The sequence below is a fragment of the Amblyomma americanum genome, chromosome 11 (genome assembly GCF_052857255.1).
Source record: "Amblyomma americanum isolate KBUSLIRL-KWMA chromosome 11, ASM5285725v1, whole genome shotgun sequence".
Classification (NCBI taxonomy): Eukaryota; Metazoa; Arthropoda; class Arachnida; order Ixodida; family Ixodidae; genus Amblyomma; species Amblyomma americanum.
In genome coordinates this window covers 109,554,138-109,567,362 of record NC_135507.1, presented here as the reverse complement: position 1 = coordinate 109,567,362, position 13,225 = coordinate 109,554,138, and the positions used below count along the sequence as shown (strand labels likewise).

Here is a 13,225-nt window from a genome sequence, read left to right as displayed (position 1 = left end):
TTATTGGTGGTGTGTGTCGTCGAAGCTTTTCTGGGTGTTGGCGTCGTTTTGAAGGCAGTTCGCGCCGTGGTCGGGGTTTTCATTTTGTGCGGAGTCTGTGCAGTGAGTGTAGCGTCTTCGTGCGGCATAGCAGATTAAGCGTCTTCATGGGGCGTGGTCGGTGGAGGATCTTCGGCGTTTCGCTCTTGAGCAACCTCACCTCCAAAGGTTGCTGTCTTTAATCTCCGCTTTGGGGCTGGGAGACCTTCCTCGTACCGTGGTGACGCAAAGCACGAGGTTGACGGTGATGGTGAGCGCGAAAGGCGGTTCGGTATGTATTCCTCTCGACGCAAGTACTTGTTGATTTCCTGCAGACGTTGGCCGAAGCGTGGTTGTGGGGCGTCGACGGCAAATCCTCGAAGAACGATACATCGGTACGAAATCTTGATTCGTTTGATGAAAACTCGTCTGGTCAGGTAAAAGATTGACAACAACCTTTGGTCGGCGTTCCTTTCTTTATACATAAATACATCTGTACGGGCAGTGACGAAGAATATGGCCGGCCTCGCCACAATGGAAGCATAATGGCCGGTTGTTGGAAGTCCTCCAGGCGTCGCACTTCCTGGGGCTTGTGCGTTGCTCATAGGCTGGGCGGGCGGGGGCAGGGAGCCGGCGTTTGGGAACAAGTTGTTCATGTTGGAGAGGACGTTGTGGTTGTCGTTGGGGCTGAGAAGTGCATACTACAGCGGCGTAGGTCATGGCCTGGGTTCTGTGGCCGTCGGGGTGCCAAGTGCCTGTTGCACTTCTTCCCGTATCACATCCATGAGAGTCGCTGCCTTGCGGCTGTGGGAAGGATGGCAGTAATCGGAGTAGCTCCTCACGGACGATTTCGTGGATAACTTCCCGCAAGTTGTCGCTGGTAGTGGTGGTCGTGTCCGGACGCATTGCACAGACAGAGGAAGGGCGGTTGTACTGCCGAGCCCGGACGTCGAGGGTCTTCTCGATCGTGCAGGCTTCTTGCATGAATTCCTCGACTGTTTTTGGCAGCTGGCGGACGAGGCTGCCAAAGAGTTATTCTTTTACACCGCACATTGAAAACTGAACTTTCTTTTCCTCGGTCATCTTGGGGTCGGCGCAGCAAAAGAGGCGCTTCATCTCTTCAACGTAACAGCGGACGGGCTCGTTTGGAAACTGGATTCGGACTCAAGGAGTCGTTCGGCTCTTTCTTTTGTGGCGACACTGGCGAATACCTTCAAAAGTTCCTTCTTGAATAGCTCCCATGTCGTTAGGGATGACTCATGGTTTTCGTACCAGGTATGTGCTGAGCCCCCCAGTGAGAAAAATACGTGTCCAATTTTTGCCGCTTCATCCCACTTGTTGAATGATGCCACGCGCTCAAATTGGTCCAACCATTCTTCGGTGTCTTCGCCTAGGGTCCATTGAAAGTTGGCGGCACCCACGGCTGCTGCAGTATGGTCGGTGTTGACATCTTTGGCGATGTTGTGGTGCTCGTAGCAGCGTCTTTTCGTTGTCGGGTGCGCTCCGGCAGGTTCCCAAACTCAAGGTTCTTTCCCTGAAGAAGTCTGTTGGCTTGTCCTCTGGTGCAAAGCGCAGAGGGCTGGTGTCACGACTTGAAGGGGGTGTCCGGAACATGGAAGTCTACTCAGTACCTCCACCAGATATCATGAAGTGGTGACTGCAGTCCGAAGAGGAGAAAGGCCTGCGAAAATGGTGTCTAAACAAAACCGTTTATTTGGGCTGACTTGTGCCCATAAGTGACTGAATCACTCGGTGGCGGCGCAGAAACAAGCATGCTCGGCAGTCGTCGAAACAGAATGCCCGCCGCTGTCGGCCGTGCTCAATTTAAAGCTGATAGCGAACTTTCGACATAAGCGTGCAAAGATACTAGAGCATTCTGGAACAATGTAGAATCAGCCCTGCCTAGATGTGATCAATCGAGATAGATCTGTTCACCAGCAAGGCCCATTTATTGTTTTCGTGTAGCACATCTTCTGTTAAGACTAGCCTTATTGTCAGCTTTCGGCTGCTGAAACTATGCACTGATGGCAGGCTTTGTCTGTTGTTGCAGTGCCATGAGGGACCAGTACATGCGGACGGGCGAGGGCTTCCTGCTCGTCTTTGCGGTCAACAACGGCAAGTCGTTCGAGGACATCAGCATGTACAGGGAGCAGGTATGTCATCTTCAGCAGCAGCCTGACTGCACCCACTGCAGGGCAGAGGTCTCTCCCATGTTTCTCTAACCCTGTCCTGTGCCATCTGTGGCCACCTTATTGCTGTCCACACACTTTTATTTTAATCAATTGAAAAGTTTATTCAGCCATATTTACAATATGCCCCTGGGGAGAGGCAAAAGGAGGCAGACAGAGCATGCCTCCTGACGGGCCTCCTACACCTCGACTTACACATCAGGACACTTGTGACTAAACAGCAAATCACATTTACAATAAAAAAAATCACTTTTGAAGAAAAGAACAGCATACTTCAGTGTAGCAAACCTAATTACAAAGACAAAAGAGAATCTAAACAAAAAGCAGAAACATGACACCATTACGGCCACACTGTCTACCATAAAAATACAACACAGCTTATAACTAGAAAAATGAAAATCATTTTCAAAATTGATAACAGACACTGGAGTATAAATATACAGGCAACAGAAAAATCCACGACACTGGTTAAAAAGCAGTAGTCACAAAATTACAAAACAGGAAAGAGCAACTTCAATTTATTCTTAAAAGCAATAGAGCTAATCTGATCTGATCCGCCCACCTAACTTTCTGCCACCCCCATCTACGCTTGCCTTCTCATGGAATCCACTCCTTTACCCTTAAGGACCAGCGGTATCTTGCCTTTGCATTAGATACCCTTCCCAGGCCCATTTCTTCCTCTTAATTTTGGCTAGAATGTCATTAACCCACGTTTATTCCCTGTCCGACGATGCCCTCTTTCCGTCTCATAATGTTACGCCAGTCATTTTCCTTTCCATAGCTCACTGCGTTGTCCTCAATTTTAGTTTTACCCTTTTCATATCAAGTGGACGGGCAGGTGTTACTCTGAAGCCCAGCTGATTCCCTCCTGGGAAAAGTTGTCAAAGCTTATATTGTATTTCGAAAGTGCTGTAATTTTTGTTTTGTTTCTCTTTAAATTTATGTGTATTCTGGTTCATTCATTGATTTTGTTGCTTGCCAGGTGCATCTGTGTGACTACGCCATGTCAGTTGTGCAGGGGTGAAACTGATGGTTCAGTTGCGCCAAATAGCAAATCCTGCTACGTGCTGCTACAAAAGTTTCTGCTCTCATTTCGCACCACATATGTGCCAAAGGACCGTTGGAAAACTTTGGCGAGAATGAACCCAGAACTGCAACCAGAGCTTTCACATGTTGGCTGTGCGGTCCTTCCATGATAGTGTCACAGAAAGCAGCAGTATCACACAAAGGAGCAGACTGGACAAGCGCTAAAGTGGAATAGGCTTGGGCAGGTTGGTAAATCATTGTAACACAGTAATCGTAGCACGGGAAGAAGTAGGAGAAAGACGAGACGGGGCAAGCGCTAAAATAGAATAGGCTTAGCATGTTGGTAATTCATTGTAACACAGTAATCATAGCGGGGGAAGAATGCAGGACAAAGACGAGACGGGACAAGTGCAAAAATGGAATAGGCTTGGGCAGGTTGGTAATTCATTGTAACACAGTAATCATAGTGCGGGAAGAACGCAAGACAAAGACGAGACAGGGCAAGCGCTAAAGTGGAATAGGCTTGGGCAGGTTGGTAATTCATTGTAACACAGTAATCATAGTGCGGGAAGAACGCAGGACAAAGACGAGACGGGGCAAGTGCTAAAATGGAATAGGCTTGGGCAGGTTGATAATTCATTGCAACACAGTAATCATAGTGCGGGAAGAAGTAGGACAAAGACGAGACGGGGCAAGCGCTAAAATAGAATAGGCTTAGCACGTTGGTAATTCATTGTAACACAGTAATCATAGTGCGGGAAGAACGCAGGACAAAAACGAGACGGGGCAAGTGCTAAAGAGGAATAGGCTTGGGCAGCTTGATAATTCATTGTAACACAGTAATCATAGTGCGGGAAGAACGCAGGACAAAAACGAGACGGGGCAAGCGCTAAAGTGGAATAGGCTTGGGCAGGTTGATAATTCATTGTAACACAGTAATCATAGTGCGGGAAGAACGCAGGACAAAAACGAGACGGGGCAAGCGCTAAAGTGGAATAGGCTTGGGCAGGTTGATAATTCATTGTAACAGAGTAATCATAGTGCGGGAAGAACGCAGGACAAAGACGAGACGGGGCAAGCGCTAAAGTGGAATAGGCCTGGGCAGGTTGATAATCCATTGTAACACAGTAATCATAGTGCGGGAAGAACGCAGGACAAAGATGAGACGGGGCAAGCAGTAAAAGAGAATAGGCTTGGGCACGTTCGTAATTCATTGTAATACAGTAATCATAGCACCAGAAGAACGCAGGACAAAGAAGAGACGGGGCAAGCACTAAAATGGCTTGGGCAGGTTGATAATTCATTGTAACACAGTAATCATAGTGCGGGAAGAATGCAGGACAAAGATGAGACGGGGCAAGCACTAAAGTGGCTTGGGCAGGTTGGTAATTCATTGTAACAGAGTAATCATAGCACGGGAGGAACGCAGGACAAAGACGAGATGGGGCAAGCGCTAAAGTGGCTTGGGCAGGTTTATAATATTGTAACACAGTAATCATAGCACAGGAAGAACGCAGGGCAAAGACGAAATGGGGCAAGCGCTAAAGTGGCCTGGGCAGGTTGATAATTCATTGTAACTTAGTAATCATTATACGGGAAGAACGCAGGACAAAGACGAGACGGGGCAAGTGCTAGAGTGGCTTGGGCAGGTTGATAATTCATTGTAACACAGTAATCATTGCACGGGAAGAACGCAGGGCAAAGACGGGACGGGGCGAGCGCTAAAGTGGAATAGGCTTGGCCAGGTTGGTAATTCATTGTAACACAGTACTCATAGCACAGGAAGAACGCAGGACAAAGACGAGACGGGAGAAGCGTTAAAATGGAATAGGCTTGGCCAGGTTGGTAATTCATTGTAATAATCATAGTAAGAGATGAACGCAGGACAAAGATGAGACTGGACAAGCGGGTACCACTTGCCCCGTCTCGTCTTTGTCCTGCGTTCTTCCCGCGCTACGATTACTGCGTTGCAGTGAATTACCAACCTGACCAAGCCTATTCCATTCTAACGAAAAGGGTTCAGCTTAAGTTAGGAACTATGCAGCGAGCCATGGAAAGCAAAATGATAGGTGTAACGTTAAGAGACCGGAAGAGGGCAGAGTGGGTGAGGGAACGAACGCAGGTTAATGATATCCTAGTGGAAATCACAAGGAAGAAATGAGCTTGGGCAGGGCATGTAATGTGAAGGCAGGGCAGCTGCTGGTCCTTTATGGTAACAGAGAAGATTCCAATAGAAGGCAAGCGTAGCAGGGGTCCGCAGAAGGTTAGATGGGCGGATGAAGTTAGGAAGTTCGCAGGCATAGGGTGGGCGCAGCTGGCAAAGGACAGGGTTAATTGGAGAGACAGGGGAGAGGCCTTTGCCCTGCAGTGGGTGTAGTCATGCTGATCGTGATGAAAATGGGCCATATAGGATAAGAAAAAGAACAAAGCGGAGGGGGCCTTCTTAGCCACATTCAGGAAGGAGAAAATGCCATAGCATTTGGAGGTTGGCCCAGTTCAGAAAATGGGTTAAGGTGGATTAGTGGGGATTAGTTGGGTGGGTTAAGGTGGAGGAGGTGTGGGGTTAGTATAACCCCGTGTTATAATCCAATGGAAGATTCTGGAGCATTCTTCAGATTTTCAAATTTGGAGATGCTGATGACGTCGCGACCTTGTCGACCAATCAGATAATTTCGTTATGGTGATTTTTGCAAAACCTAAATGCTATCACATTCATCTTGTGCAGGTGCATCTTGTATAGCACTGCTTTGTCACGGTATATATCTTGTTTTCGCACGTTTCGGTGCGTGTGTGAGCCTTACTGCAGTGACAGAACTGCATCAGCGGCAGGAATTAATGTCCAGCTGTGCCTAAGCACGCAGAGCATCATCTAAGAAATTTTTGAATGTTTCCGAGCGTTTTGGAGCTCAAGCTGTCTGGCATTCTTGTGAAAGCACGCTTCAAACACTTCTAGTTGTAATCACGATTTTCGTAAACAATTTAAAGCATACAGTAAATTTCCATGTAGAGTTATAACTAACTGCAAAAGGTATAGGCTCGAATCAATTGAGTATTGCTGAGGTGCTGAGAAAAAGACACTTTGCTGAAATAACACTGCTAATTATCGTTCAAATGCTGCATTTTTATGAGCTTATCAGAGGGCTCTGTGCAGTGGAACTGATGGGCAACTACTAAGTGGGCTACGTCTTGTCAAGAGAGCCGCATTCGGCCATAATTCCTTTGCCAGCACTGCTGTCCAGCTGTTACGAGGGAACATATACGAGGCATGGTACTGTTCGCATTGGAGCATGAGCTGCCACTTCTTGCTCTTTCTGCCTTATTCCACTTTGCCAGCAATGCACAACTTTGTTCCGCCTTTCCCCCTTTGATAGCAATGTCATTCCACCACTGGCATTGTCGAATGATTGCTAAAATGACTAGTGCTCAGTGGTTGGGGCGCTTGGGTGCTGGGCGGGTGAAGCCGGGCTCTATCCCGGCTACGTTTAAAAAAGTTGCCCATGTGGTGTGGACAGGTGTTCTAAATTAGTCCAGAGCAGTCCACTACAGAGTTTCTCACAGCAGACTTTAACCCCACAATTTACTATTCGAAAAAAAAAATAACTGCAAAATGCCACTGGAGGTTTGAGTTTTGACAATTTCATTCTTGTTTTTATGTAGAGTTGTTTAATGTATTTTTCCTTCTGGATAAAAATTACTATTCAAGATTTTTTTTTTCATTCAGTGTTGAGAGTGCTATAATGGTGTATCAGTTAGGGGCGTTTAATTTATTGTTTTAATGTGGCCATAGTGAACATCTGAAATCACTGACACCAAGAGCCAGAGTGTTACTATGACCATTTTTTTTTAATGTGCAGCAAGAGCTCAAATTTTGCTACAAGCCGCAGTTTTCTTTCTGCTGCAAGAAGCCTTTTGTTAGTTCTTCCTGCCTCAATGCTGCTGTTCTGAGTTGTACACCATGTACACCAGCTAACCATGCCCAATCAGATGTATGGCCTGTGTGGCAGTGGCTTCATGATTTGAAAGTGAGGGCAAGGCATGCTGCTTCTAGAGCTCAAGTTTGGCCACTTTAACAGAATGGCTCCACCAGAGCTTATATATCATACCAGTGACCAGTCCTAGTAGCCACTTTCTGGGTGCTGATGGATGGTGGGGCCATGTGGAAGTGGCCAATAAAAGCTGTTGCCATTGTCTTCTGAAAAGAGATTTTTGTTTTCCATCTTTTACCTCTAAATTAACCTCTAATAGCCCGCGGTGTAGCTATTTGTAAGCACTTGAATTTTGGCCACCTCGAACTGCCATTTTTTGGTACATAAACTGTTTGGGAAGTTTCACAACGATAAAGTCAAAGAACACTGGCATGCACAGCCTCTTTCCTTCACAGCACTTGGATAGTTTCCTGTTGTGTTGAGCATTGTCATTGTGTCCTTACCTGTGCAAACAGTGCACAACAAACCAACCCAGATTTTGAGTTGACCTAAGGACTGCAGACCTATGGTCTGCAGCGATGGTGTAGAGGTAGAGCATCCGCCTTGTGTGCAAGAGGACCTGGGTTCGAATCCTGGTGCCGTGCAATTCTCCACCGCGTTTGAAAAAAAATATTTGTCGATGGAATTGCATAACCAGTCCTGGGGTGCGGCCTGATCTCGGTGACCAGAACCGACAGCGCACTCCCTCGCCAGTTCAGGATTTGGCCACCCTGGTGTCGTACTTGGCCACAACCTTCTATGATCAAACGAATTAACCCTTGGCCCTCAGTTCCCAGCGGCTGCAGAGCAACTGACCAAGGCGGCGGTTGGACCTGTGACGCAGCAGAGGGGCTAAGAATCTCTGGCTCTGTACAGGCCACCATTGGAATCTGAACCTGCCAACGTTTATTGCTGGAACCTTACCTAGTGAGGCTATCCTAGGAGGTACAAACTGAAGGTACAATAGGGGGTACAAACTGAAGGTGCTGCGGCCCTCTATGCGCCTACATCCAGCCATGATGACCAGATTGGTGAAAGCTTCTATGAAGACGTAAAATCGGCAATGAACAAAGCAAGATCACAGTACACTGTACTGATGGGCGATTTCAATGCGAAGGTGGGCAAGAAGCAGGCTGGTGACAAGGCGGTAGGCGACTATGGGATGGGCTCTAGGGATAGCTGAGGAGTTATTAGACGAATTCGCAGATAGAAATAATTTAAGGATCATGCATACCTTTGCAAACGAGAGAACAGGAAGTGGACCTGGAAGAGCCCTAATGATGAGACTAAAAATGAAATTGACTTCATACTATGCGCTCAACCTGGTATCGTTCAGGATGTGGAGGCTCTCTGGATGGTGCATTGTCTCGAATTAGCCAATATTTGAAGAGGGAATGGAAGAAGCTAGTGAAGCGGAAGCCCATTAACAAGTTAGCATTGAGAGGGAAAGTAGTTCAGAATTTCGCTACAGAACAGCTATTCGGCTTTGTCTGACGAAGACGAGATGAAGACTATCTTGATGTTCAAAAAATCACCGATAATCTTATGGCTACGCAGTGCGCCTAGAACTAGGTGGTAGGATGGTTTGACAGGATACTGGCAAGCTATCTTGGGAGGCTAAAAATCTGATCAAGAAACGACAAACCATGAAAGCGCAAGGTAGCAGACATAAAGAATCGCGCATGCTCAATTTAACGGAGGCAGCCTAAAAGCAGTGAAGAAAAGACTAGGCATAGGTAAATTCAGATGTATGCGCTAAGAGACAAGGAAGGAAATGTCGTTAGCAATATGGATAAATCTATGCAGTAGCCAGTGTAATCAGAACGTTAATGAGAGAGACAGTAGTGCACATGAATGGGACTCCCGCCAGTAACTAAAGAGGAAGTAAAGAAAGCCTTAGGAACAATGCAAAGGGAAATGCAGCTGGTCAGGATCAGGTAACAGCAGATCTGTTGAAGGATGGATGGGAGGTTGTTCCAGAAAAACTAGGCACCCTGTACAATAAAACCTCACTTAACGTTTTTTTAATTGCGGGAAAAAACGTATCCGGGGAAGCGTATGATCCAAACCGCCTGAATTTTAGAAATTTAACTCTTGAATGAGATAAAAAGGCATTTATTGACAGTTTCACTTTTAGTCATTATAAAAGCGCCGATTAGTATTTCTTGGCACCAGACCTGAACAGATCCTATTCCAGAGCTCGCTGAATTCAGTCCTCCGCGTTCGTGCTTTCTTTACCGCGGAAGGAAATTCGCAAAGCATCCGGTCCGTCGACGACAGTGATGGAAGTAACCAAAATCTATTCCTTGTGATTTTCGGATGCCGTGCCCCCTTTGCTCCCAAGTACTGTGGGAAAGCCACAGTGGCGACTGGTTGTCAGTGTTTCTGCTTTCTAAGCCGCTGCGTTTCCCAGACCTGGCCCTTTCGTATGTAAGCACATCACTGTAGTTCGTTGCAGGTTCGCCTCCTTTTCCTTATGCACCGCGAAAAATCTTAGCGTTTCCCCTCTTCATATCGCATCCCTGCAGAAACTCCGTCGCGAATGCTAGCACGGTGTTTTTATTTTTTGTTCTCGGGGGGGTGGCGATGGTGCTTCGTCTCTTTGCATCTAGGCACCGCAGAGAAGCCCCCACGGCAGGTGACTGCCGCAAAAAACGTCGCGTGCCCTCTCGTTCGGCCTACTTGTATGGTTGCACACGTGCGGTTTGTCAATAAACGTATTATACGACCACAATTTGGTGAAATTTCAAATGTAGTAGCTGGTAAATTGTGTTTTCCGGGAACGTATTAACTGGGAAAAATATAGTGGTAACTCTGTGGGACATTTTTAATGTATGCGATTTTGAGTGTACGAACCGAGAAATCGTGTGAACCGGGAACGTATCAATGAGGTTTCACTGTATATGCAATGCTTTATGACGTCGCGCGTACTATAAGATTGGAAGAACGCTAACATTATCTTAATATATAAGAAAGGAGACGTCAAGGACTTGAAAAATTAGACCGCTCAGGTTACTGTCCGTTGCCTACAAGGTATTTACTATGGTAATCGGTTTATTTTCATAAAATTTAATGAGCGACCAGATTTCAGAGTTAAGCTATCAACATGGCAGATCCACGACAAGTCTGATGAATTAAATGTTAATCCGGAGTATTTTGCATCATTTACTTGGTAAATAATTTTGCTGTTTAAATAGTACTGTGTATTTTGTAACTTAAATTCTACTTTGTAATTGTTAAATGTGCCTCGATACGACCATGAATTTCTTTTTCATTTCAAGTGCGCATTTACATCGCCATTTTGAGCGTATGCTGTTCCTGTACGTCTACCGAATTGTTCGTGTTATCCAGCGTTGTTGCTTGTATTATTGGGTGAGGGAACAAACGCGTGTTAATGACATCTTAGTCGAAATCAAGAGGAAGAAAGGGGCTTGGGCAGGGTATGTAACGCGAAGGCAAGATAACCGCTGGTCCTTAAAGGGGTCGTGAAGTGTTTTCCGAAAATTTTGGACGACGTGTATATTTGGAATTCTGACCCTTCATTCTATAGCGTACAGTGATTCGTTTCATCGTCCGGGTTGATCGAATAGCGAAAAAAGGTTAATTTCGATTTCCCGGCACGCGTCCTCCTCAACTCTACAGGAAACGTCATCATAAGTAGCCAATCCGAGGCTTCTGTCGCCGACACAACATGGCGGCTTAGCGAGGCCTGCTGGCCCATAGTTGACCGAGGTCAGAGCACTATATGTACTCAAATGTGGCGTCAAAATGACGTCACGCTGCATCACGTATTGAGCGCATGTAAACGGAGAGTCGTCGAGTTTGGCCGGCCTTGCTCAACTCGATGCCCTGACAGAACCACCCGCTATCGAGTTCATGTAAACGAAAGACCCCACGGAGGACGGAGAAGCGTAACCGAAACCGAAACTGATCCCAGGTCAATGACTGATCTAGGATCACGTGCTGTTCTTTGCCGAGTAAAGTTCCGTGTGCAAATAATTGTCACACTTTTTTCGCTTTCTAAATTTCATACTAATCTATTATTTTGGGGTAAACGAAACTGAAAGATATATCAGTTTCTAAGCGTCTTAATGTGACGTAGTTGGGTAGTACTTCTGTCAGCCGCCGGGGCCGCATGGTCGTTTCACGAGCGCAAAAAGGCAACGATTTCCAACGGGCTTTATTAAATGCAGATTCAATATTGCGCTGAAATATTTCGGAATCGGCATGTACAATATTTATTGAATCAATGTAAATTACAACCGGGCGGCTTCATTTTCTTTTCACAACCCCTTTAAGGGCAACCGAGTGGATTCTAAGAGAAGGCAAGGGTAGGGGGGGGCGGCAGAAGGTTGGGTGGGCTGATGAGATTTAGAAGTTGGCGGGTATACGGTAGCCGGAGCTGGCAAAGGCCAGGGTTAATTGGAGAGACATAGGAGAAGCCTTTGCCCTTTACTGGACGTAGCCGGGCTGATTTTGCTGAACTGCTGGTGCATGCAACTGCAGTCAGGCTAATTGAGTCCTTCATGGCCCGCACCCACCTTGGACGCGGCAGGATCACGTCGTGTAATTGCATTGCCTCTCCTATGCCAGGAGTTGGTGGGAAAGTTGGCTGTGCGCAGCAACAACACTTTATTTCCGGCCACCACGTCTTTGTAAGACTGGTGCTAGCCATGGAAAGATGGCGTACTCGTCACGTCGTGTTAGTGGTTTTGTTTGCACTGGGACACTGTGTTACATCTCATGGTGTTTCCATCTTTCTCGTTTCAGATCAAGAGAGTCAAAGACGCCGACGACGTGCCTATGGTCTGTGAGTACCTTTCACAGCGTTCTTGGAGGGGGTGGGCATTGCACAGGGGGTGGACAGATAGTGGCATCAGCAAATAACTTGTTCTCATTTGTTGCGGACCTTCTGCTGTACTTGTGGGCCCCCCTGCCAGATTCACCCATTTTGTATTTGTAGTATTTGGTAAGGATGTGCTAAAAGGATTTTTCCTTTTTGTTTGAAGCGAATGCAGTCAGAATCCCACAACGAAATTCATGGGACCTGCAAAAATTTTGCTCAAGTAAAAAAGCTCAGTTGAACTTGAAAGTTCATTGATGTTTTAGAACGAATCACACAAGGAATATAAAGTCGAATAGTTTAGAAGAACTTCTATTTAGGCTAGATGGTTCGTTTCGATCCAGAAAGGAAAACATTAGCGCTTGTCCTATGTCATTCTTCTACTGTGTGTGTGTTTTTCCGGCACTACTGTTTTCCTTTCTGGATCGAAATATAAAGTCGAACCCTTTTATAATGAACCTGATGGTCATGCAGATGGCATTCATTGTATCCGAAGTTCATAATAAGTACTTCTCACATTGAAGCTAAAAATAGTTTTCACGGCAATGCGCGGCAGCATACTCATCGTCATCGACGCTTGTGAAGCCGATGAGGGGCCAACGAAAGGCATAGCGAAATATTCTTCCCCACGCCATTGGCCACGCTTTCTTCAGCCAGCGTTGTTGAGCCTAGTGTCAGGCGCTGTTTCATGTACTACACCCCAGTTTACAGTTTGCCTGCTTTGTTATGGCGTCATGAGTGTTACTCGGCGGCAGTGTTCCACACGAAAGAGAAGCTAGAGATTATAGCCACTGCTGAAGAAATTGGCAACAGAGCTGCTGCTCGTATTGGATGCTCGATGCTTGTACTGGATTCCTTCAGAGGCCACTGCTCTCATGCGGTGAAGGCTCGCCTCGCTGGGACTGGCACCGACCTCGGTATAATACCTGGCGGCATGATGTCCATGCTACAGCCACTCGACGTGTGTCTGAACAAGCCGTTCAAGGCAAACATGAACTGGCTGTATGCCCAGTGGATGGCCGACGGCCTTTACGCCCTCACACCGACGGGATATTCCATTGTTGTGCCAGTGGATCTTGGGGGCGTGGAAAGCGATACTGGCCGACTTGGTGCGCAAAAGCTTTAAAAGATGTGCCATCAGTAACAGCTTTGATGGGTCAGAGGAGGACTACGTCTTTGAGAGT

General features: G+C 46.7%; 1 protein-coding gene across 2 annotated transcripts in view; it reads left to right on the top strand.

Moving 5' to 3' along the window:
• The window catches only part of Ras85D (GTPase ras-like protein 1), a 109,478-nt gene that overhangs the window by 57,769 nt on the left and 38,484 nt on the right, over positions 1–13,225 (top strand). For both annotated transcript variants that reach the window (XM_077643484.1, XM_077643485.1), the window contains 2 exons: positions 2,069–2,171; positions 11,969–12,008. In XM_077643484.1, coding sequence (XP_077499610.1) covers positions 2,069–2,171; positions 11,969–12,008 — 143 coding nt within the window. The remainder of the gene's footprint in view (positions 1–2,068; positions 2,172–11,968; positions 12,009–13,225) is intronic.